The sequence below is a fragment of the Thalassophryne amazonica genome, chromosome 2 (assembly GCF_902500255.1).
Source record: "Thalassophryne amazonica chromosome 2, fThaAma1.1, whole genome shotgun sequence".
NCBI lineage: Eukaryota > Metazoa > Chordata > Actinopteri > Batrachoidiformes > Batrachoididae > Thalassophryne > Thalassophryne amazonica.
The window spans coordinates 46,025,235-46,052,305 of NC_047104.1; the positions used below are offsets into that span (position 1 = coordinate 46,025,235).

At 40.0% G+C, this 27,071-nt stretch overlaps 1 protein-coding gene across 1 annotated transcript; it reads right to left on the reverse strand.

Moving 5' to 3' along the window:
* Positions 1 to 25,127, reverse strand: LOC117523896 (adhesion G-protein coupled receptor G2). The gene is made up of 7 exons (XM_034185521.1): positions 25,102 to 25,127; positions 24,417 to 24,523; positions 7,398 to 7,513; positions 5,777 to 6,045; positions 5,529 to 5,634; positions 4,238 to 4,566; positions 1 to 209 (listed from the first exon to the last, which is right to left on the reverse strand). The coding sequence occupies exons 4-7, from the start codon at positions 5,946 to 5,948 to the stop codon at positions 97 to 99; spliced, it is 720 nt and encodes a 239-aa protein (XP_034041412.1). The 5' UTR covers positions 5,949 to 6,045; positions 7,398 to 7,513; positions 24,417 to 24,523; positions 25,102 to 25,127; the 3' UTR covers positions 1 to 96.
* Between the last annotated feature and the right edge of the window lie 1,944 nt (positions 25,128 to 27,071).

A 27,071-nucleotide genomic window follows, 5' to 3' on the forward strand; every position in this document is an offset into this window, starting at 1 on the left:
TGAAATTAATTAAAATTTGAACCTGGAATCCACTCCTTCACTATTTCCGTTTGGCCACTTTTGACAGAATTACGATTGGATGACACAAAAGGGGGTTTAGTCACTTTTGAGTCCTGAACTCTTCATGGGGGTTGAAGTTATCTTGGTTTCATCTTCTCTCTTCCACTCCTTCTTGGTTGACAAACAGATCCACAGGAAGATAAAGAAACCTTAACAGGGACACAAAAATACAATAATTTTCAGGTTTGTTAACAAGCTGTAAAAGAGAACTTAAAATGGTGCCAATAAGCAATTTTGACAATAAGTAAATATGTTTAAAAAAAAGTCACTGAAACAATAAAGGTATCCACAAACCACAAACTTTAAAATCACAGACTGCAAAATTAATGAAAGTATCAAAAAACTGAAAATGAAAAGTTAACTAGAAAAAAGGAAAGCCAAAATATCTCCCCTAGTCCCCAACATCTTCTGTTTGATTCTACATCTTTCCCAAGAACAGCAATGGGATAGTGACCTAAAGGTCCGGTCCCACTGGGGAGAGAATTAATTGTGCATGCATTGAGTATACAAATTACGGGCGTTCATTGTCGTCCGCAACAAAATTGGCCAAAAATGACAAATGTCCCAGTATCAATTACAGATATATTAATAATGTATAGCGAATATATGACGAACAATCACTGTTGTATAATGCATGTGTTGAGGAAATGGATCCGATGCATTGTGATTATCATGGCAGTATTACAGATGCAATGTTAATGCATCGCGCACATGTTACGCGTGCGTGGGATCTGCATTGCGGTCATAAAAGCATCACTATTCACACCAACACCACAGCCTCTGGAGCAATAGCTGGACTCGGACAAGTTGATCACAGAGTTGATGTTCATGTTGTCATGCAAGGGTTAGCTGTTAATGACTTTAGGGAGTGGGGGGGGAGCTGCTCGGGGTTGTGAGACTGTTTTTTTTTCTCCAAAAAGAGAGATTTCAACGTGAGTTGCGGCTAAACAGCAACTCTTCCTTTTGTTGGTGTTAAATAAAACTCCTGACAGAGAACTGAGGTCCACGGCTGACTTCTCTGCAGCTGGGGATTTACAGTATGTTGTTGGATTGCAGCAGCTATTACGTCTTTGGGGATCTCCACAGGTGGACCGGCACTGACTAGCAGGTATGTCTCTTTCTGCATCATATAGTACTTTGGGTTTACATGACACGTTTGTTATGCATTTGCAGATTGTCCACAAATCAGCTGCAAAGCAGACGTCATCCAAATGCTTTATCCGTGGCCAATCTGTGTGCATTCACTACAACTTATTTTAATTTGTGATATGGACATGATGGGCACACAATATATCCCTTTTACACACTGTCCCAGTCCGCTGCCAAGCGGCAAATCCCCGTCAATTGCGTATATCAGCGGCTAACGGTGGATATACAGTGCATAGCATCAGTATGTATTGAGTATGTAAGGTGGATGTCATCCGCAACCAAAATTTTGTGCAACTCAAAAATCCTGGCAACGGAAAAACGTGCCTCTGCGGATAATTGCGGACATGTGCGGGTGTTGGCCGACTCATACAAGCATGTTTCACAGATATTGCGGATGTTTGGCGAATATGAGCCAATTTTGTGCGCAATCCATACACAAATCTTCCCAAACGCCAGTGGAACCGGGCCTTAAGCTGTACATGTAATTTGAGTTTTGAATACGTATTGTATCCCATTAACCATATTTGTGTAGCACTAACTGGAGTATATACTTCTACCAAAGCACAGAAAGGCCTGTATCACAGTGTTGACCAACATTTTAAAGTTTCCTGACTCAATCTCTTTATCTAGAGCCAGGCTAATTTATTGAAATCTCTATATAAGGTCTTAACCAACTTTTTAATCATCTTCATTTAAACAGTCATATTGGGCCAAAGCAGTATTTAATACTTATATGGTAGCGGTTTTGTGTTGACCATTCTCCAAAAGCCCACAGTGCTTTCACAACATTTAGAAATTAATCCTGCTTTGAGCAAAAATCAATCTTCAGCAGCTGTTTTTGCAGTGGTTGATGACCTATTAATATCAAGACTGTATCCCATTTCAGTTGGCAAAGACTTTCCCCAATGAATCCAGCTGTTGCCGCCACTTTCAATATGGCCCACATGTGCTGCACGTGAAATTGTGAGTATGTGATATCAGTATAGGCAAAAGAATTACATAGCTTGCAGAACTGGTGTACATTATGGCCTTTTAAAAATCTGCTTAATGGTTAAATAAAGTTTAAATGGTCTGGTTCTGAACTTTTTTGTGATTTCAAATCTAGTTCAAAGCCAGCCTTTGGGGACTTTATGGAAATGATGAGATTTACACAATCCTGCCCATAAGGCAAAGAGATCATTCTGTTTTTTAGAGGATTAGGTAATGTTGTATCCATAAACTGTAGTAATTCACCAGTGCTAGAAGGCTTGAGGTCGGCCTGTGCCTTGGGGCTGTTTTTTTTTTTTTTTTTTTTTTTTATGCCTTGGCCTTACTCTTGCTATCTAATGACTCAGTTTTGGCCTTTGTATTGTCTGGCTGGTTTGAGGCCACTAGTTTTTTTTTTTTTTTACCTATTTTTCCAATATTTATTTCCCACCAAACAAAAAAGTGCCTGTGTTGGCTTTCTTTACACATACAATGGTTTATGCATGTATTGCTTGAATGCATTGGTTTCTAGTCACCACAGAACTACACGTATACAGGTGCATCTCAAAAAAATTGAATATCATGAAAAAGTTCAATATTTTTTCAGGTATTTCAGAGAGTGAAGATTTTACATATTCTAGTTTCAGTACAGAAAGTAAAATGCTTCAGTCATTTTTTTTAATTTTAATTTTCATAACTACAGCCTCCTGCTCCAAAAATAGACAATGTATATTTCAAAATATTTGAATATTTTATTTAAAGTCACTATTTATGCAACATGAATAACACAAATCTCTCAATTCTGATTCAGTACACACAACCACAATCGTGGAGAAGACTGCAGACTTGATAGATGTCCAGAAGACACTCACAGACACAGGGAGGTTAAGCCACAGAAGGTCATTGTTGAAAGCTCTGGATGTTCACAAAGGTCTGGATCAAAGCACAGTCATGGAAAGTTGACTGGAGAGGAAAAGTCAGGTAGGAAAAGATGCACAAGCAACAGGGATAATCGAGGCCTTGAGAAGATCGTCAAGCAAACAACTCCAGAAGTGTCGTCTACCAGGAGGTTTTAGAACACTTCATGCTTCCATCTGCTGACAAGCTTTACAGAGATGCTTATTTCCTTTACCAGCAGGATGTGGCACCTGCCCACAGTGGCAAAACTACTAGTAACTGGTTTGCTGACAATAGTGTTTCTGTACTTGATGTCCCCATAGACAATCCCTCATTGATTCTTTAAAGGGTATTGTCAAGAGGAAGATTAAAGACACCAGAAGGCTGCTATCAAAGCAACCTGGACTTCCAGAAGAGCTCAGCCTCCACGCCATGCTGCACTGATGCAGGAATTAATTGACATGGAGCCAAGTACTGAGTGTATAAATTTCAGCAGATCAGTTTTTTAAAAAGGATTTATAATACAGAATATTTTGAGATATGCCTTTTCTATTTTTTGGAGCTATAGGCCATAATTATCAAATTAAAATAAAAAAATAAGTGGAACGTTTTAGTTTCTATGTATTGAAACTAGAATATGTACAATTTTTATTCCAATTAAATACCTGACAAAAAATATTGAACTTTTTCATAATATCCTAATTTTTTGAGATCCACCTATAGACACATGCTACACTATGCTATGTCTACAAGTACTAATGTGTAAAAAACTTCTTAATCAGCCTTGTCACTACCCAAACACTGTGTCTAGAAAGTACGCTCAAAATTATATAAGGCCGCCTGTGACTCACTTGGCTGTGGTTTGGAATTATGCATGTGTCTATGGGAACAGACTGCAGCTACTGCAATAGATTTTGTGTAATACGAGCGGAGTGGCGCGAAACTCGCTCTATAGACGGAGGCACAAACCAGAAATGGCACAAAAAAATCTCCCCAGTGGGGAAAAAGCCACAAACCGTTGTCATAAAAACCTGTAAAAACCCACATAAGCTGAGCAACTTATATTATTTGTGATATTTTGGCTTCACTTAGTTCAGAAGGAGGGAACATGAGGGTGTAAGGTCCATATTTTTATTGCAATTACAGACACAAATGAACACCAAACCTTGAGTGGAGTTCAGGATGCAGAAAAGGTAGAGGACTGTGTAGTTGACGTAGCCTAATCCCAGGAAGGCCAGACCCCAGGAGGTTCCCAGCAGGCAGGTAAGACTCATGACAGTGATGCTACTCTTACACGACTCATTGAACCTCACTGGATCCCACTGACTGCTTTCCCCAACCTTTGTTCCAACATTCTTGTTTGTCCTGAGCACTCTTTTCATCTGACAGATGTGTGAGGACACTGTCAACAATATAGCAGTGTTGAAGATTATTATAACGGTGACGTACACCAAGTTCAAGGAATAGAAGAACGTGTTGTCTGTGATCCAGCAGCTGTGGGCAGCAGGCAGGAGACCAAAGGGACAGTAAAAAAAGAATTGTTTCATAAGAGGATGCATACAACATATGAAGCGTAAAACCATAATAATATAATATTATACTACAGTGTACTTTGAACAATGTAATATTTGTGATGCATTAAAAGTGGAAGCATTAATAATAAGTAGTCACAAGTTATTACTGCGTTGGTCCATGCAGCTGGGCTGGACAAAATGCACACAATGAAGTGCAAACAATATGCAGCACCCCGGACACTACATGATGGATTCAGCTACATGTTGTAAACACTGACATTTATTTTTTAATAATTACATCGTAAAATCATAACAATTCTACACAGACAGATTTAATTTTTTTTTATTAAAAAATCCAATGTAATTATCAGCAAACTCCACAATAATCTTGCACATCACTACCTCTGTGATGGAGAACACACAAACGCCAAACAGAAAGGCCACATGTGGGAATCAATCCCACGACCTTCTTGTTTGTTCCTAAATTACCTGAATGATTATTTGAATATGAGTTAATATAGTTAATGATTATTGCTGTTTTGTAGCCTGGTAAACGAGATACAGAATTCAATATGCAAATAAATTCGCTTTGCAAAAAGCGTTTGGCCTCCTGCCATTCACAACTGTTTCCTTTTTGCCAAAACAGGCCAGACCAATCGCAACTGCTGAACTGAGCAAATGGCTCCAAAGCCTTCCTTTGTCAGAAAGATGTGTCTGCCTTTCTCCAGACTGCACATTTGTGGACACTAATCTGGTTGTCGCTCTGCCTCAGTCACATGTATTGTATTGTTTTGATTGGTTGTACATCTGTCCAATAGCATCCACAGGCAATTGTTTCTGCGTCTGATGGATGGAGGGGGACCAGACTAATCTGTCAGGATAGTTGAACAGATGAACAGACATACAAATGATTCCACCCATAAACAGTTAACAGGTACTTACATGCTTTTAGTGGTGTTACTGTCACCCATGGTCACCACTGTTATACCATATAACTGTTTATAGTCCTTCATTGCCAAAGAGACCCCAACAATTAGACCAGGAATCCCTGGAAAGTGAAACATGAAAACAATAGTGCAATTAGAAAGTTTTACAAACAATAAAGGCCTTTGTTGATTTATACTTTAATATTTTTTATTTATTTCAATTTTTTACAGATGACATCAACCTGTCTTTGTTGCAGCACTCACCCCATCCTGCAGCAGACAGTTTGACGATGTAATGTTTGTAGTAGGTGTTGAACACCTTTATCAGGAGGAGATACAGGTGAAGCCCCTCTATTGCCATCCATGTGAATGTGCAAAGGAGGAAGTAATGCAAGGCAGCTGCAACAACCATGCACACACCGTCAGGCTCCACCATGGCCCCCCACTCACTCAACAGGAAAAAGGTATTAAGAAGAAACAAAGAGGTGCTCAGAGATGCGTGGATAGAGATGGAAGACTCCCTTTTCGGTGTTCTGGGGAAAAATATAATGTATGAAGACATTCTGTGAGCTTAAAATCAATAACTGAAGATCAATTTTTGTCAAAAGATTCCAAAATATGTAAATGCAGTCATGGAATAGTGATTTCCATTTGTTTGTCAGATGATGTAGTACCTAACATATACTCACTTTCTTAGGATTTTGGACATTTTATAATCTTATGTTTAAAATGGAATTACTTTGAAAAAAAAAAATCAAATTTTAAAAGTCAGGGCCCTTTATGCATTTTTTTAAATGGTCTTTTTTTTTGTTTATCTCATAATGAAGGCAATTGCAGCAGTGCTGCTTTGTGTACACCTGATCCTTTCAGATGCCAGATGTGAAGGTCCTGGTTAGTACTTGACTGGCAGACCACTTAGGAAAAGCAGACAACTGGATCTCCTGAAAGTAGCCATCTATCTGCCACAGCCAGGTCATACCTGGGCAACCTTCAGCCTTTTCCAGTTGCTGAGATCCTCAACACTGAGACACCTACATGTTGGATCATGCCATAGCGTCGTAGACCTCACATTGCAAGAAGTACACTTTAGAACATACAGTCATTCAAGTAGTACCTAAGGATCCTCCAGAGATCACTTTGCTTTATACAACACAGAACATGTACACAAAAATAATGACTATCCCTGAGAGATCATCCATCCATCCATCCATCCATCCATCCATCCATCCATCCATCCATCCATCCATCCATCCATCCATCCATCCATCCATCCATCCATCCATTTTTTTTAAACCCACTTATTCCAATTAAGGGTGACAGGATGAAGGGGAAATGAAGCCTTCCTTAGAGATCAATTAAATATTTTTTAAAATAGAAAGACTATTGAGCAGTTTGATAAAGTAGCAGTGGTCATGGACAAAGGAGATGAGTGAGGGAAGCCACCAAAACACAACAACTACTCTGAAGAAGTTACAAGTTTTAGTAGCTGTTACTGAAGAAACTGTGAACACAAACACTTTGACACAGGTGTGACTGAGAGTGTTAATGTTTGTTTGCCAGTCAGTATCAGTGCTGTGATGGACTGGCCGTCCTGTCCAGGGTGTAAGGTTCCAACCATATAGAAAATGAATGGATGGATCGGTGCAGCTCACTGTGATCAACAAATGACTCCCACACTTGACAAACACAACAAATACTATTCAGGAACTAAAAATTCCATCCATCACTGGTTGTGTGTTGATAGCATGGTCACAGTTACCGTGTTCTGTTTATTAGAAAATTAATGTGGAGCAGACTTGTAACTGAGCACCAATACTGTATGCACTATACAAATGCATGACTGCAACAAGCAACTTTCTTCATAATACACAGTAAAGTTACGTACCGACTGAAGACATATATAACGATGGACAAAGCGGTGAAGAAAGCAGACAGGCTGCAGCCGATGTAACTGATGTAGGACAGAATGTTCCAGTGGGCTTCTGAAATGGGCTCTCTTATCTGCAGGACAGATCATGTTAATCTCTACAATTACACACTGTATTTTGTACCAGTAATGAACAAAGATCATAAAACAGCACATCTGTTTCATACCTCATTAACAAGACCAACCAAGAATTCAAGCATTTATTTTTTTATGAAAGTTTATATCCGGAGTTGATATAATTCTTGCTTGTTCTGAGTTAAAGTTACACTTACTTGTACAACAGTGTTAATGGCCTCTTCACACATAACACAACTGAGGCCAAATGGCACACGAAAGAGGATTCGAATGCCACTTGTGAAAAACCTGAGCCACCTCCATTCGGGCACAGCACATGCACTCTACATTCACGTGTCGCTTGCACCGGAAACCCATTCAGATGGCGGACAAGATGAGATCGCACTGTCATCTGATCGTGCTCGCAACATTTGAATGTCAAATGCAGGTCGGACATATAGTGCCATGGCCGAAGGGCTACTCGAAATCATCGGCCACGTCGAACCCTGGCCGAATTGCGTGACCGAGGCAACCTTCACACGCGTGCGAGTGGCCATTCGACCCACTCTCGGAGTCTAGGTGCCACCCACGAATATCCAACACCACTTGTGGGGCATTGAGAAAAGGTGGGGCCAGTCGCGCAGCCAGCACAACAGTAGAGAGCAGGCAACCACTTTTGACCTGGCTGCATGAATGGCCCCACATTTTGTAAGTGCCCCGCGAGTGTACCGTGTCCCCCTGAGCAACACAAATGGCGTGTGAGTGTGTGGTGTCCCCCCTCCCCCCAGCAACACAAATGGCATGCAAGTGTGCCGTACCCCCCACAAAACAAATGGCGTGTGAGTGTGCCGTACCCCCCTGCAAAACAAATGGCATGGAATTTTTCAAGTTTCACCAATTTGTTTTTTTTTTTTCCAGCCAGTTTCTGCATCATTCGCCCAGCTTCGCGTTATGTGTGAATAGGCAATAAAATATGAGCATTAATACTTACCTTTGTAAATGTCATAATATTTACGTATTATGACATTAACAATCAGTATTAACATTTTAATAGTGTTAATTTACTATTTTAAAAATGTTATAATTAAAAGCTGTAATTATTTGATCAGACAAAGGTCTCAGGTTGGAAAAACCAAAACCCTTCTGGTTCTTTAGCAACCACGCTGTCATAGTATCCCGACAGAATTCCGTTTTCTGTTTTGTCACTCACTGGCAAAATGACACCTTCAGATTTGAATCAGCACTCACATGATCATCTCCCAGAAAAACTAACACTGAGTGTTACAAAGTTGTATAATGACTTTAAAAGGTTAAAATCAACACTAAAAATTTTGATTTGAGAATTTTGGCAGTTCAAAGGTTACTGCGTATATTGGTTGTGAAAAGAATTTTCAGGATGATATGAATCAGTTTTTTTTATTAAGAAAACTGAAAAGTGTTTATTTATTTATTGACAATAATGTATGATCTCTGTATGAAAATCAAATGTAAACACTCAGATTAGTTGGGCGTCACAAACATGGTAGAAATATGCATTTTGCTTGTGTCCAGTGGGTTAATTTGTCATTTTGGATGATCAAATTAAATCTGAATTGAACTGCAGGAGATTATATTTTCACCATCATACGTACGTCTGTTAAGAGGATTACACAACAGCTGCCACACAATCTTCAAATGTTCCATCTTATGAAAAGGAACTCATTCACAGTTTTTGTGTTGCTTGGAATCAGGATGTGGTTTCTGGGGAAATTCTTTCATTTCCATAGAGTAGAGAAGTTTTGTTTTGACATTTGACTGTTTCACAAAAACCTGACAGTTGATCTCAAAGATTAATGGAATCATAAATCTTGTGAATCGTTTAAAATTCAATTTCAATTTTGGCAGGGTTATGGGTGTGAATTCTGGACAGGTTATGAGACAGTAATAATAAAACTGATGGTGATGATAATTATTATTAATTTTTGCAGTTACAAATGCTGTAAAAAATAACTATGTAAATAGGCACAGTCAGTTACATTTGAATGGTGATTAGGTTTGAGGTGTGAATTCTGGATAATTTATGTAATTGTATTGTTATTATTATTGGTATCCTTTTTTGTTTGCACAGTTTTAGTAACAGTTGTTATTATGCTTCAATTCACAAAAAAGCTTAAAACTCCAGGGACCTTAAACAAATAATTAACCTCAGTTTTAACACTGATTTAATTCTGATGGCAAATTCTGGATCATTCAAAACATTTTAAGTCTCTTCAAAATGTGATGGAATGTTTATTGTCAAGAATGAAAACCTGTTTTTGTGTGCATTTTTTTGTTTGGGATCTCATCATCAGAGCTAGCTTTTGGCATAGGGCGCCACCTGCTGGAGGGATGTCGCTGCAAGCCCCAAACAAACAAAAAACCAACAACAATAATTGAAACAATACAGCCCTCAACATTAACGCTTGTCCAATCATCCGGGACAAGTAAAAAATGTCATAGGACAGCACAGATCCTTTATAACTTTGCAGAAATCAGACAAGTCCATTTTTCTTTCGAAAGTGGTCAAATCATTTAGTTAATTATTTATATGTGTCATTGCCAGTTTTGGAGTTTTACCAACAGAACGTGCACATTGTGAACAGTATGTGAGAAGCTTTTCTGCTAAAGCTGCGTTGATAAATCCGCTGTCCACCTTGTTGATGAAAAGATGAAAGGTCTGATCAAATCAGTTAAGAATCCATGCGATAAAAGTGGTTTGTTGATTAGTCAGTTAATTCACTTTGTGTCCTGTAGTCCAGGGGGTCGACTCGAACATAGTGCTTTTTTAAAAAACAAACACACTGCTTCACTTTAAACACGCAGTAAGTCTGTTCATCTGTCTCACTGTTTGAGAGAACAGTCGATAAGAACAGGCAGCAAACTCTTTCTCTGCAGGTGCACAAACACTCTGCAGGCCTGTGGTGCAGGGGCGGACCCACAGGGGTGAGGGTTGGGATACTCCCCCTTCGCCAAACCCTTTAAAGGACATGTTGCACCAAAATCATAACAATTAAGATTTAGTGGCATCTGATGATCCACCGGGATGACTTTGTGCACTTCCCTGACCAGTTTCAAAGAATACGGCATTCACAGCAAACAGCTACGGAGACTTCTGAAAACAAAGTACTCGTGAGTACTCGTGGGTTTCTGACAGCAGTGACCTAGTTATTAAAAGCGTCCCAGTGCATGCTTGAATAGAATGTATCTGCTAATGTTAAGAACTGAGGCACAGATTAATTTTAAAGTTTACACAGATGTGGTTATGCTATGATGAGTCGTTTTTAAGTGATAACTGTTCATTTTTATGCAGTCACAGTAAAAGCAGCAGCACAGAGTATTTAGTGCACCCATGGCCATTTGTCATAAATGCACCCTGTTAAAATCAAAACTATATATATATATATATATATACACACACACACACACACACACACACACACACACACACACACACACACACACACACACACACACACACACACACACACACACACACACACACACACACACACACACACACACACAGTGAAACAAATTTGATCCACTGCCAATTTTGCAAGAATGGTCTGTAATTTTTATCTAAAAAAAAATATTCAGAAAATCACATTGTATAATTTTTAAATAATTGATGAGCATTTTATTGCATGAAATAAGTATTTGATCACCTACCAACCAGCAAGAATTCTGTCTCTCACAGACCTTTTAGTTTTTCTTTAAGAAACCCTCCTATTCTGCGCTCATTACCTGTATTAATTGCACCTGTTTGAACTCATTACCTGTATAAAAAACACCTGTTCACACACTCAATCAATCACACTCCAACCTGTCCACCATAGCCAAGACCAAAGAGCCGTCTAAGGACACCAGGGACAAAACTGTAGAGCTAGGATGGACTACAGGACAACAGGCAAGCAGCTTAGTGAGAAGGAAACAACTGTTGGCATAATTATTAGAAAATGGAGGAAACACAAGATGACTGTTGATCTTCCTTGGTCTGGGGCTCCATGCAAGATCTCGCCTCGTGGGGTAAGGATGATTCTGAGAAAGCCCAGAATTATATGGGAGGACCTGGTGAATGACCTGAAGAGAGCTGGGACCACAGTCGCAAAGATTACATTAGTAACACACAACGCCGTCATGGTTTAAAATCCTGCAGGGCAGCGAGGTCCCCCTGCTCAAGCCAGCACATGTCCAGGCCCGTTTGAAGTTTGCCAGTGACCATCTAGATGATCCAAAGGAGGCATGGGAGAAGGTCATGTGGTCAAATGAGACCAAAATAGAGCTTTTTTGGTATCAACTCCACTCGCTGTGTTTGGGGGATGAGAACAATGGGGGTGGAAACATAATTTTTAGAGGTGCTTTTCTGCAAAGGGGACAGGACGACTGCACCGTATTGAAGGAGTCATGTATCGTGAGATTTTGGCAAACAACCTCCTTCCCTCAGTAAGAGCATTGAAGATGGGTTGTGGCTGGGTCTTCCAACATGACAATGACCCCAAACACACAGTCAGGGCAACTAAGGAGGGGCTCTGTAAGAAGCATTTCAAGGTCCTGGAGTGGCCTATCTAGTCTCCACAACTGAACCCAATAGAAAATCTTTGAGGAGAGCTGAAACTTGAAACCTGAAAGATCTGGAGAAAATCTGTGTGGAGTGGACCAAAATCCCTGCTGCAGTGTGTACAAACTTGAATGAATGAATGAATCTATTTATTTATTTGGCACACAGATGAACAATAACAAAGACAATAGCAAAAACTCATAAAAAGGACAATGTAACAGTGAACCTGTGTGGCCGAAAGGGTGAAGGCAGAAGCAGAGCTTGTAAATACACTCCGCGTATACCATAAAAATAAAGAATGTATTCATATATAAATATATATACTCATAATACCAAAGAAATATGCACAAACAATATAACTTAATCAATGCACTAAAATTTCAAAACACAACCAAACAAGCAATAGTGCACAATAACAAAATCGGTAATCCTAATTCTTCAAACTATAACAAGCAATCATATTATGTTTGTAAAGCCTTTTAAAGCCAACTAAGGTACCAAGTAATTTAATATTATCAGGACAATTATTCAAAAATATTAACACCTTTAACAGAAACACAATGACTTTTTACAGTAGTTTGGATCTTTAATTTCTCAAATAATAATGTTCCTCTCAAATTATAATTGGTGTCCCTCATTTTAAACAGGTCCTGGACATGTTGAGGCAAAAGTTTATTTTTAACTTTATACATAATTAGTATTGTGATGTAATCAACCAAGTCCTAGAATTTTAAATTGGTAAACAGACAAATAATGGATTTGTTCACACACAATATGGTTTATTACTGATAATTCTTATAGATTTCTTTTGCAACAAAAAAAAATTGGATAGCATTAGTCCGATATGTATTTCCCCAAACCTCAACACAATATGTCATATATGGAACAAGTAATGAATGATATAAAATGGTTAATGAATGTTTAGAGAAGAAGTCTTGTGCTTTATGCAAAATTGCAATGGCTTTTGACATTTTATATTTAACATAATTAATATGTTTTTCCATCTTAATTTAGCATCAATATAAACACCAAGAAATTTTGTATCAGTTACAATTTCAATTTCGATATCATGTAATAATCAATTACTGCTTAAGTTCCTGGACTTATTCTTAAATATGATACACTTAGTTTTACCAAAATCGAGTAATCATTTGTTTGAATTGAACCATTGTTAAAATATCTGTAATTCATTCTCCATCCTGTTCAAGAGCTATCCCAAATGATCCCCACCACAAAACACAGTCGTATCATCAGCAAATAAAATACAACTTATGGATATGGAAACCAAACATATATCATTCATATACAAAAGAAACAGCAATGGCCCAAGGATTGAACCTTGTGGCACCCCACAAGTAATCTTCAAGAATTCAAAATTTGGCCTACCGATGTGGACACACTGATACCTATTGTGTAAGTAGCTCATTATCCAATCATGTGCCAATCCCCTGATACCATTCTTCTTTAATTTGTCCAAAAGCAAAGTATGAAGTACAGCAGGGCTATTCAACTGGCGGCCTGCGGGCCAGAACCAGCCCTTTAATAAATTTAGACCCATCTACCCGTAAATAATAATAAATGCACGATCAAAAGCCGCTACAAAGCACATTTGCCAATTTTCGGCATTTTACGACACTTTGTGGCGCTTTGCGGCATGTTGAGTCCTGCACGTCAGTACTGTTTCCAAACAGACCCACGTCACGTGAGGGCATTGCGGGCACTGAACAGTTGGTGCCGGTAATGTACCGTCTTGGTTTGCAAACCGCCAATAAACTCGAACGAAGAAGAAGACGACGACAACATGGCGCATTCAAAGGAGAAGAGACATAAAGTTGATAATGAAAATAGAAGATTTAATAATGACTGGACTGATAAATATGTGCACATAAAAAATGCCGAAGGCAATCCTATGTGCTTGCTGTGTTATGACCGTTGCTCGGTGAATAAGGACTATAACGTACGGAGGCACTTCATTACGACTCACTCACGTTTTGACAATGAATATCCACTGGGTTCTGATGCTCGTCAAATAAAAATAAAAGGACTTAACATGAACTACAAGCGAAGCACTGCAATCTTTTCCCGTAGCTGCACTCTGCAACCAAAGACAACAGCAGCGTCCCTGTGTGTTGCGTGGGTTCTTGCTAAAAAGAAAATGCTGTTCACTGACTCCGAAACAGTGAAAGAATGTATATTAGCTGCCGTCGACGAGGTTGTAGCAGACGACAAGCTAAAACAGCTCCCTCGATGGCAGGAAGGGTCAAAGGACTGTCTGCACGACTGTCTGCTGTTGCACCAAAACTACAGTCTGTCCACTGTCTCGTTCACCAGTGTCCTCTGCTCTCAGCTTAGTGGTGAGTTGAAAAGTACCATAGACTCTGTGATTGCTCCAGTGAACTTTATCAGAGCAACATCCAGTCTTCAGCACAGGTTGTTTCGCAGACGACGTGCTGATATGTCAGCTGAGCACTCTGACCTACTTTTACACAACGTCAGGTGGTTAAGCCAGAGCAATGCACTTCAGAGAGTCTGTGAACTCAGGGAGGAAATGATCACCTTTCTACGTGAATGCAAGCACAAGAAGGCTGAAACATTTCTGACAAAAATGCTGGATGAGAAATTTGTCTCAGAAATGTGCTTTTTAAGTGATATCATGCATCATTTGAATGGTCTTAATCTGAGTCTTCAGGGGAGGGATAAAACAGTGGCTGATGTGGTTGAAAAGCTGACTGCTTTTATAAAAAAAAACTAGACATTTTTGCATGTGAACTTAATGACAGGCTGCTGCACTTTCCCACACTCACACCCACACTCATTAAGTCATCACAATGTGCCAGTGTCACAAAGGTAATGTCAGATTTTCTAGATAAACTGAGGCACAACTTTGCACAGAGACTGAATAATTTTGGCATCCCAAAAGAGCTGCTGGATGTAGTGAGGGACCCATTTACCAATACAACACACTCCCAAAGCAGCAGACTTCCTCAGTGACATGAAGGGCCCATGCAGCTGGAGATTGTTGACATGCAGGCATCAAGTGAACTGAAAGATGCTTTTAAGCAACAGGGCTGTGCAGAGTTTTGGACCAGGTGTGTTGTTGCAGAGAAATTCCCCAAAATGAAAAGGTTGGCTTTGTGTGTGTTGATGTTTGGTTCAACATACACCTGCGAATCCAGTTTCTCTCACACGAATGCCATAAAAACAGACAATTGTGCCTCTTTGACAAATGAGCGTCTGCATCATTGTTTGCGGATCGCCCTCGCTCCATACAAGCCTAATTTTTCAGCCCTAGCTCAGTCAAAAAAAAAAAAAAAAAAAAATGCAATTTCTCTCACTAATATCAAAAAACATGTAGTTATAATCTCTTATTTTGTCTTTTTATCTCTCCAGTACACACTAACACACAAAGCTTTTATTTTTTTGCACCATGTACAAAAATGGCCATTTTTGTTTTTAGTTTTGAACTGAGAAAGCCCATTCTCAGAAATGTCAGCAGCGACAGTTATTTAAACCAGAAGTTGGTTATGTTTAATTTCTGTTGCACATAAAGCCACCAGCTGCTATTGGTTTTTGTTATTGTTCCTTATGAGGAGCTGTTTGTTTACTTTTTTGCACTAAAAACAGCATTTGGGATTACTGTGATGCTGTCAACCCAGAAGCTGATTATCTTCTCTTTTTTGCACATTAAGTCTGAAATAGTTATTGTTTTGTTGTTAAGCCAGAAGATGGTATTGTTTACTTTTTACTTGCACTAAGAACAGTTATTCCTGTTGTGACTGTGATGTTATTATATCAGAGGCTGCTAATGTTGGTTGAAACCTGCACTTAAAGTGTGACTTTTGGTGTTCTGTTAAATAAAAAGGTAAAAAGAAATGTAGTAGCATTTGTCTCAGTTGTACATAAAAGAGTAATAGTACAGGTCACGAGACTGTCCGGCCCACAGGTCATAGTATTCTGGCAAATTTGGCCCCCGGAAAAATCTTGTTAAATAGCCCTGATGTACAGTATCAAATGCTTTCTGTAAAAAACCCCTACAGTATACTGCTTATTTTCAATCACATTAGAAATTTGTTCAACGAAATCCATTACAGCCAGTGAAGTAGTGCGATTCTTTCTAAAACCATATTGCTGCTCGCTAAGGATATGATGTTTAGTTATGACATAGTGATAGTGATAACATTTAACCTCATTACATTTGTTTGAGCTTAACGGTATAAGTCACTTATTAGTTTTGTGTTGGTTCATTTTTTGTGGGTGTTTTTTGAGTTGGTTTTTGTGTGGGATTTTCTACACTATTAGTGTTCTGGGGTCGTGACCTTGCAGGCTGTCTGGAGTACAGACAGGACCCAGGTAACCTTATGTTAGTCTGTTAGTCTTTCTTTTTATTTCTTTTGGTTTCACCTCCCAGGGTTTGATGGGACGGTCCTCTGGGGGGTGATGGGGGGGTAATTGGGTTGTTTTTTTCTTTTTTCTTTGTTTTTTTTTTGTTTTTGTTGTGCCCTCTCTTCTCCTCTGACTCCAGCCGTGTGAGCCATAGGTTGTCGGCGTTGCTGGAGTGGTGCAGTTTGGTTATGCTGGGTGTTTCCCAGGTAACCTCTGCGCCTGGGAGGGGGGGGGGGGGTTCGGGGTGTTGTTTTTTTTTTTATGATTCCCTGTTCCACCTCCAGCTTCAGCGCGCCTTTGAGCCGTATGCCATCGGCGTAGCTGAGGTTTGGGGCAGTGGAATATACCCGCAGCTGGTGGCTGGTTTGGAAGTCGGAGGGGTGGCGCCGTTTTGTGCCGTCTGCCATTACCGCTGTTCCACTCCTCCCGGTTGACTTCTGGGGTATAGTCGTGGTTGGTGACACTGGACGTACTTCCAGTTTCCACTGCGCCGAGGGGGTGGGGTTGGGGTTGTTTTGTTTGTATGTTTTTTTTTCTTTTGTTTTTCCCCCCAGTTTCCGCCCTTTATTTCCGCCCTGGTGTCCTCTGGGGGGGAAAGGGCTGTGGGTCCATCTAGCCATAGACGGCCGGGGCTGGGTCTGTTAGTCATGAGGGGGGGGCGTCTCCTGGGGTTTGATGGAACGGTCCTCTGGGAGGCGCTGGAAGTCCCCGTGGGTGACTTTGGATCCCAGAGGGACCTCGGCTGTGGTTATTACTCCTGGAGCTGGCGGGATGTCCTCTGGAGGGTGTTGGTCCCTACATGTCGTCCGGGGGGGGGGGGGGGGGGGGGGGGGGGGGGGGGTTTGTTAGTGTTTTTGTTTGCAAGCTTAAGTTTGGGTTGTGTTTTTCTTTTCTCCTCTTCCCGGGGTTTGATGGGACGGTCCTCTGGGGAGGGGGGGGGGGGGTGGTTTGGTTGTTTGTGTTTGTCTTTTTTGTTTTATGACTAATTAGACTTTAAACATGGTTGGACAAAGGCTGACCGCACAGGTTTAAGAACTCCTGGCCACACCTGTGCAAACTGATTGACAGAAACAAAGGCAAAGATGCAGTTAGAGGTGAAGACGTCAACAGTTCTGTTAAATGAAGATTCAGTTGGAAGATGAATGCAGATACTGTTTCCAGCCATGGTCCCTGGAGGGGGGTGTTTTTCCTGGGCCAGGTTTGTGTGGTCGCCGGGAGGCTTCCCGTGAGGGTGGGGTGCTGTTGTATGGCTGGGGTGCCTGGCTGCCTTTTGTTTCTGTCTTCTGTTCTCTGTCTTTTGTTTTTCCTTCCAGGTGGCATGCGTTCAGGACTGAGTGGATGTGTGGCTGAGTTATTAGGACCTCACCCTGATCACCTGAAGCTTGTCATGTGCAGCTCGTCAGGACTCACAGCTGTGGTGCATCTTTATGGATTGGGGCATGGTTGCATTTAAGTCTGGAGTACACAGTGTGTATTTGCCAGAGACCCGACCTTGTGACCAGACGGGTGAGATCGTCGTCTAGAGAGCCATCTCATCATCATGGATGCAGAGACCGTACCAGGTTTGATGCCATGGTCTGTGAAAGAGGAGGGGGTGAGGTCTCACGCTTGTCAGCACACTTCCTGAGGTACTTTAGGTTTTGTGACTAACATGAGTACAGTCAGTAGATGTGGTGTCCCTCACACCTTATTATATTGAGCTGTTATGTTAGTCGTTTAATCAGCTTCCACTGCAGTGGAGAATTGAACTGGGTGTTCCATGCCTGCAGGGTGGGAAGCTGATTGGTAATTAAGCCAGGAAGTGTTTGCTGTTTATGTACACCTTTGAGTGGTCTCTCTGTGTGTGGAGTGGTGGACTCACATGATGGTTTTTTCTTTCACAGACTCGGTTGGTCGCGGCCACCTGGGGGGTGTCGGCGGGGTCCTTGGGTCCGAACTGTTCTGGCTCCGGACCGTTTGTGCTGCTGGGAGCGCACCGTTATTCCACCTCGCCAGACCGCGCACTCCTTTGTTATTATTCAGCACTCACTGTTATGTTATTAAATTCTGTTATCCTTTGTACCGTGCTCTGCTTATTTTATACTGGGTCCTTCAAACGCTGGTCGGTTCTCCGCCCGCGTCCGACACATAACAGTAACAGTGAGATTGGCCTATAATTTGAAAAAAAAAGAGTTTGTCACCAGATTTAAACAATGGTATCACTTTAGCTATTTTCATTTTGAAAGGAAATTTCTCTGTTGTGTGGGCCGCTGAAGAGGAGGTACTGCTGGCCCACCACCACCAGATGGCGCCCTGCTTGGAGTGCGGGCTTCAAGCACGAGAGGGCGTCGGAACCACTGGAGTGACAGCTGTCACACATCATCAACACCAGCTGTCACTCATCACCTTCATCCTCCATATAAGCCGGACTGCAACTCCACCTCCCTACCGAGAAATCAGCTACCATTCAGGTAATTTTCTCTGCTGAACAAAACATTGTGTAATAGTCTGAACTTCTTTTGCAGCCGTTTTCCTGTGGTGTTGCCTTATCTGTGGGATTGGCATTTGGTGTGATCAGCGACGGCTTCGCTTCACACCCCAACCAGATAAGTGGTTAGACAGGAGCTGCACGAGTGTGTGATTGGAGGTGGAGGTCTTCCCTCCTGGAGGATTCAAACACCGGAGGATTGCTGGGTGTGTATTCACACACCCACCACTAACTGTTTCTGTTCTCTGCCAGCAGTACCGGGTCTGACTGCTGAAGACAGTGGCCACCTGGGGCGCAGGGCTTGGCGGCTCCGGTGTTCTTCAGATCCGTTGGTGGTGGAAGCTGTGTGGGATCCGGCTCTTCTCTCGCCAGACGTCTTCTATCTTCGAGCCTGCCCACACGTCACCTTGTGTATAATTGACAATCCACAATATTGTTATTGTCTGTAATTTGTTGTGCGATTCACAACATTAAATTGTTACTTTTTGGCTTATCCATTGTCCGTTCATTAACGCCCCCTGTTGTGGGTCCGTGTCACGACACCTTCCCAACATTCTCAGTCATTAATGACAAATTACAGCTATACGTTAAAGGTTTAACTATACAATCCATAATATTTTTAATCAAAATTGTCACTATCAGTTGATTTTTTTTTCACTTAAGTTTATGGACTATGTTCCTTTAATAAACATTCATCCCAGAACTGTGTTAATTGTTTTACTGTAATCAAAAGAGCACATTTTAGAAGGTACAATTGAATTTGCTAAATTTTTACCCACGTCAAGAACTACGGGAAACATCTGACCTCTGTAATTACAAACAAAGGTTTCTGTAAAAAATATTAAGGTCTGTTTTTCTATTGTATGAAATACTTATTTCATGCAAGAAAATGCAAATTAATTATTTAAAAATCATACAATGTGATTTTCTGATTTTTTTTTTTTTTTTTTAGATTCTGTCTCTCACAGTTGAAGTGTATGATAAAAAATTACAGACCTCCATTCTTTGTAGGTGGGAAAACTTACAAAATTGGCAGTAGATATTTGCTTCACTGTATAAATATATATATATATATATATATATATATATATATATATATATATATATATATATATATATATATATATATATATATATATATATATATATATGGACTAAGTGTGGAGGTCCCATTTTTTTGTCCTCAATGTTCTCTGGATCTGCTCACCTCACACATCATCTCTATGCTCTCGATTTTCCCATTTCCTCTGTAATTACGGACACATATCATGTCTCTTTCGCAAATCCCCTTAATTGCCCACATTTTGCGGTTATTTGAACCGCAGATCTATGATATACCGCCAAAGAAAGGAACACAAAGCAAAAGATGAAAAAAATGAACATGCCACTCACCCAGTTGTAAAGCTTTACAAATAAAAAATCCACAACATCAAAGAGGCCCCCATGCATGTATCGCGAGCACGTGTGCGAGTGCCAGTCAAGGAAAATGTTGCTCATCCTCAATCGGTTCAACAGCCAGAGATCATTTTCAAGTTCCACTAGACCTCAGTTACAGATCGCTGGCCAGAGAATAATGTCTAGGTCCACTTGCCCTCAGGTTCTGATCAGGTTTGTGCGTGCATAATATCGGATCGCAGCTCTACCTTCAGCTCAAGTTCTGTCACAATTGTGGCACGTTAGATAGAGAGTCATTATCTCCTGAAAAGTGTATTATTTAAAAAATGACTGTATAAATTAAAGTTACATATATAGGGGAAATACTACTCAAATAGAGAGATTTCACGTGGCGTCACTATTCACAGAGGAGCTGCACGGCGCTGTGTCAGCGTCCCTCCACTATTGTTATAAGGCAGTAAAGATAGACTGGATAGAAGGTTTTAGTGTTACATTATAGTTTTATGCTGTTTTGTTGGCACATTCTGCTTCTATAAGGCCCATTGTGACCAAATACAAGTACAAAGTATTCACTGACCATAGCTGCTATGGTCAGTGAATACTTTGGGATACCGCCATTTCCTTTTAGGTTGCTGAAAAAAGTCTAATCTATCTATGTCTAATCTATTATTGAATAACTTTTCTAATAATTTGGAAAATTGTGGAAGCAAAGAAACAGGTCTATAATTTGTGAAGTGGTGTCTATCCCCAGTCTTATACAGCGGCACAACCTTAGCTATTTTCATTTGATTGGGAAATTTACCGGTTTGAAATGATAAGTTACAGATGTATGTTAATGGTTCTACAATCCATTCAATGACCTGTTTTACCACCACCATATCAATTTCATTTAAATCGGTAGATGTTTTATATTTACAATTATTCACAATGTCTATAATTTCTTTTCCATCCACTGCTGTGAGGAACATTGAACAGGGATTTCTTTCTATGAGATTATTATCCCAATCCTCAGGTTGGGAATCGGGAATTTTTTCTGCCAAGCTTGGTCCAATATTTACAAAAAAATTATTAAAACCGTTGAACTACCTCATCCTTATTTTCCTTCTTGACATTATTATCAATGAAATACTGAGGGTAACTCTGTTTTTTATTACCATTTTTGATAATGCTATTTAATATATCCCATATTCCTTTAATATTGTTTTTGTTATTATATAATATGTTACTATAATATTCCTTCCTACATACCCGTATAATATTAGTTAATCTATTTTTGTATTTGTTATATCTATTTTCTGTGTCTTTAGTCTTTAGTTTTATGAATTCTCTATACAGTGTATTTTTCTTATTACATGCATTTCGTAACCCTTTCGTCATCCATGGTCGAGCTTGGATTTTTTGTTTTCTGTAGTCTTGTTTAATTGGACAATTTTTATCATATAATGATGTAAATATTTGTAAAAAGTTTCATATGCACTATCAACATCACTTTCATTGTATACCTTTTCCCAGTTTTGCTCCTGTAAATCCTTCTTTAGTGTGTTCATGTTTCCTCTGTCCGCACTCGCCTGTATTTTATTTTCTCCTCTGGCTGATTCCGCCGATGGTTTCTATTATAAACGATGAAAACTGGTAGATGATCACTAATGTCATTGATTAATAATCCACTCAGTGTTATTCTCAATATCATTGCTGAATATATTATCAATTAAGGTAGCACTATGGGATGTAATTCCTGCTTGGCCTGGTGATTTTTGGATATAAACTCATACTGTACATTATACTGATAATTCATCTGTTATTTTATGCTTATTTGGATTGAGCAGATCAATATTTAAGTCACCACAAATGAACACAGTTTTTTGATTAGTTTTTGAGAACATTTTTCCCATACAGTCAGTGAATGTTTCAATACTAGATCCTGGTGCTCTATATATACAGCTGACTAATACATTTTTGCTTTTTTCTTCACATATTTCAATAGTTATACATTCTAATAAGTTATCGATCACAGTTGTCATATTGTCTAATATTTTATAATCCATGTTCTTATCCACATACACAGCCACTCCTCCTCCACTCTTATTCTTTCTGTTTACACAATTAAATTCATATCCATCCAGTTCAAAATCCATTCCTTTATCTTCATTGATCCATGTTTCTGATATAGCAATATGTTAAATATTTTTTTAAATTGACTTAAATATTCTTTAATGTTGTTAAAGTTTGCATATAGACTTCTGCTGTTGAAATGGATTATTGATAATTTGTTATCCGTTTTAATGATCCGATTAAACTGTTCATCTGTATAATAGCAACAACTGTCATGGATATTTGAGAAGAAATTATTGTCCGGGTCTATATCGTGCTCCAAGTCCAGTACATTGTGGTCTGTGTATTTAAATGTTCTCAGTTCTACTTCTCCATGATCAGCAATCCTTTGAGTTATATCCTTCTTGTCTCCAGATGTAGATGATGTAGTAGATGAATAGGTTCCTCTGGTCTTTGTCATGGTGTTGTGATGTGTTTGTGTCCTCATACCTTATTGGTCGTATTTGTCCAGTTCCTCGATGTTCCTGATTACCATAACCTTCGCTTGTTCTGGTGTTCCATTCAATTTGATAAATGTTTTGCAGTTGGATGTCCATGTCTGTTGAATTTTTCCCTTCTTTTTTAAGAAACGAGCTTTCCTGGCGATGTCTGCGTTTCTTTGGTCAGATGTTCATTGATGAATACGTTTGTTCCTTTGAGTTTCTGTCCCTGTTTTAACAATGCTATTTTATGTTTTCTATTGACAAACCTCATTAAACTGCTCGCTTGTCTCCATCCTCTCTCCTGGCAGGGGGTGGCACGCTTCAATGTTATTACAGTCCATTTGAATACCTTAGATTGCAGGAAGTCGACCACCTGTTGTTCCACTGAGCTGGCCTCCTGCTCGCTGGCCTCCCCTCCGCTGTCTTCTGACACCGCCCGTGCGTAGGATCGAGGTTTAATATGAATTCCTGTAATAATAACGTCGTTCATCCTTGTGTACTGTTCCAATTCCGCAACACGGTTCTCCAGGTACACCAGACGCCGGTCTTTCTCGGCATTCTGGATCCGGAGAGCCTTCACTTCTTCCACCAGCTCCATAATGGATTTCTGCTGCATTTTAACAACAGAGATTTGCTCAGACAAAAAGTCCAGGGACTTCTTGATATCGTCTCCCTCCTCCGCCGTCAGTGCCTTCTTCGGACCCATGGTCAGATAACTCCGCGCTGGCGCCTCGGGCCTCGGTAAAGCCGCGCTGGTGGATGTGCGCTGGCGCCTCGGGCCTCGGTGGAGCCGCGCCGGTGGAAAACAATCCTGCTGTGGATCAGCCCTTTGAGTTAAACCTACACTACAACTTTTGTATTCTGTTTTTATATTACATTACACTGTTTTGTATTGTTTGAACATTTCAGCTTTTTATTATTCATATTGTGGGAGCTGTCAGGACTTTCTAAATATTTGCCCAAAATCTGAACTGGAATTCTGGTTTTATTTATGTTATTTCATTCAATAATTTTTGTTATTGTTATTTATGTTATTTGAGTGTGTGTTCGTGTATTGGATTAACAATTAAACCTTTAAGGTCTGTCATATGGCTGTTGTCCATTAATGTCTGGGGTGATGTGTGTGCACGGAGGAGTGTGGGGGGGCACACCATAATCTTGCCTAAGGTCGGCTCTGCTAGTCATAAAGCCTGGCTGATTTATTTTCATCCCTATATAGTGTAAGGTGAAGCTTTTTATATTTGGACTGAATTTTCAAATGTGAGTACGCTGATGATAATGAATAATATCTACTGACAGATAATCAGAAAGGATCTGGACGTGTTGCAGTAAAAGATACATTGATGTAGGGGGTGGGGTGTCACTGAAGTTGAGTTGTAGGGCTGCAAACATGCAATAATGTTAAACCTAATGCAGATTTCTCCATTGGTTTTGGCATGAGATATGTGCTTTGTTAACAAAAGTTTTTATTTATGTTTATTTTTAAAAAATGACACGCCAATGTGTCACAAGCCTGCTATCTACAGTGAGCACCACACCAGCCATCATGAGTCATGCAGCTTCCTTACCAGTAGGATGGCAAAGGGCGTTGTGTGGTCACAGCTACAGGTGAGTTCAGTGTTGCTTTCATTGGTTCTGGAAGTGAGCGTACATCCATCTGCTTTCCATTTCAGGTCTGAGGAGGTTTAAATTAGCCGTAATTCTGGTCATTGGCCAAATACTAACTAAAACAACAACAACAACAATAATAATAATAATAATGAATACAATTCAGTAATATTGTCAGAATAACAGAACAACTTGAAACTGTTTCCCACTGTAAAAATCATAGCAAATCAAATAGTAAACTAGTCTGAAAATAAATATCTGATGTAACTAAGATTTCATTTTAAAAATATTTCAGCAAAGTCAGTATATCTATATTTTATATTACACAGGGATGCATCTGAATATCTGACCTGGGATGGACCAGTAATTAAAGGGTTTTATTTGTGAAATAAAAAGAAATAAACACATTCATGCATTTTAGACTTTGATACAAATTTTGATGATTTTATTGTTTTTGTCATAAATATGTTGTAAATGATAATCAGTCAATATTAACCGCAAAGCTAAACTCAACACAGAGTTCATTCACACTGAAAAAACAGAACAAAATATTTGTTGTTTGCAAATATTAAATACAGTCAGTTATAATGATTGTGTAAGTTTAAAAAATGTTAAATAGTATGCACATCCCGTGCATACACCTACCATGTTCATCAAAATAGCAGCACTTTATCGGCTCACTTTCCTGTAACAATACAAGAATGAAAAGCAGAATTGAATTTGGTTTAATATAACACTGAAGGAAACACAACTAAAGCTGCTGTCACACCTGCCCAGTTTTACAGAGCTTCGCATAACATCAAGAAGTTATAATTTAGAGAAACCTGTCTGATTTCTTTAACCAGCTGTCTCTTGGCCATTTGGTGATGAGTCCTCCAAAGCAACCACATGACTTAGAACATGACAGGAAAAGTGTTTCCCCTAGAATTTGATCAAACTCCCATCCACCTTGGCCCACAGTATACGCTCAACTTGGTGCAACTTCCCACTGTTGCCAAGTGCTTGCTCACAGGGGGTCGTTTTGACCGTTGGGGTTTTTATGTAATTATTGTATGGCCTTGCCTTACAATATTAAAGCGCCTTGGGGCAACTGTTTGTTGTGATTGGCGCTATATAAATAAAATTGATTGATTGAATTGATTGATAACTGTGGTGAACTTGGTGCACACTCTGGGGGAACTTGTACTTAATGGGATAACTCTGTTAGTCTTTTTGTGCTGACGTGAAAATTGGTCTTGCGTTGTGCTGAGCTGGTACAGAGCCTCCACAAGCGAGCACGAGCCAGGCCAGAAATGATGAAACTGACAGGAGTCCCCTGGCCAAGTCATTTTTAAGCCAGGCAGACTGGCGCAGCGCAGCCTTGTTTGAAGGGTTGCGGGGGCTGGAGCCTATCCCAGCAGTCATAGAGCGCGAGGCATGGTACACCCAGTCTGTCACAGGGCCACAAGCAGACAAACCATCACAGTCACACCCACTCACACCTACGGACAATTTAAAGATTCCAGTTCACCTAACCCGCCTGTCTTTGGATGTGGGAGGAAACCGGAGCACCCGGAGGAAACGCACACAAACATGGGGAGAACATACAAACTCCACACAGAACGGCCACAGGTGGGAACTGAACCCATGACCTTCACCAAAAGTGGTTTCACAGCGGCTCGTGGTCCACCTTACTGAGAATAATCTTTTTTGAGCCTCTGCAGTCTGCTTTTAGAAAATATCATTCCACAGAGACAGCTCTCACTAAAGTGGTGAATGATCTTCTACTTGCAATGGATTCGGACACCACTACGGTTCTGGTGCTGTTAGATCTCAGTGCTGCGTTTGATACCATGCATCATCATAGTCATCATCTAAAAAGGAGTGATCACACCTTGGAGAGCTGTTGCACCAAGTGGACTGACATGAATCATGGCTCCAACACGAGAGATGTCAATTGAAACAAAGGAGAGGATTATCAAACTCTTAAAAGAGGGTAATCATCACGCAATGTTGCAAAAGATGTTGATTGTTCACAGTCAGCTGTGTCTAACTCTGGACCAAATACAAACAACATGGGAAGTTGTTAAAGGCAAACATACTGGTAGACCAAGGAAGACATCAAGCGTGAAGACAGAAAACTTAAAGCAATATGTCCTCAAAAATCGAAATGCACAACAAAACAATGAGGAACGAATGGGAGGAAACTGGAGTCAACGTCTGTGACCGAACTGTAAGAAACCGCCTAAGAAATGGGATTTACATACAGAAAAGCTAAACGAAAGCCATCATTAACACCCTAAACAGAAAAAAACAAGGTTACAATGGGCTAAGGAAAAGCAATCGTGGACTGTGGATGACTGGATGAAAGTCATATTCAGTGATGAATCTCGAATCTGCATTGGGCAAGGTGATGATGCTGGAACTTTTGTTTGTGCTGTTCCAATGAGATTTATAAAGATGACTGCCTGAAGAGAACATGTAAAATTCCACAGTCATTGATGATATGGGGCTACATGTCAGGTAAAGGCACTGGGGAGATGGCTGTCATTACATCATCAATAAATGCACAAGTTTACATTGATATTTTGGAAACTTTTCTTATCCCATCAATTGAAAGGATGTTGGGGATGATG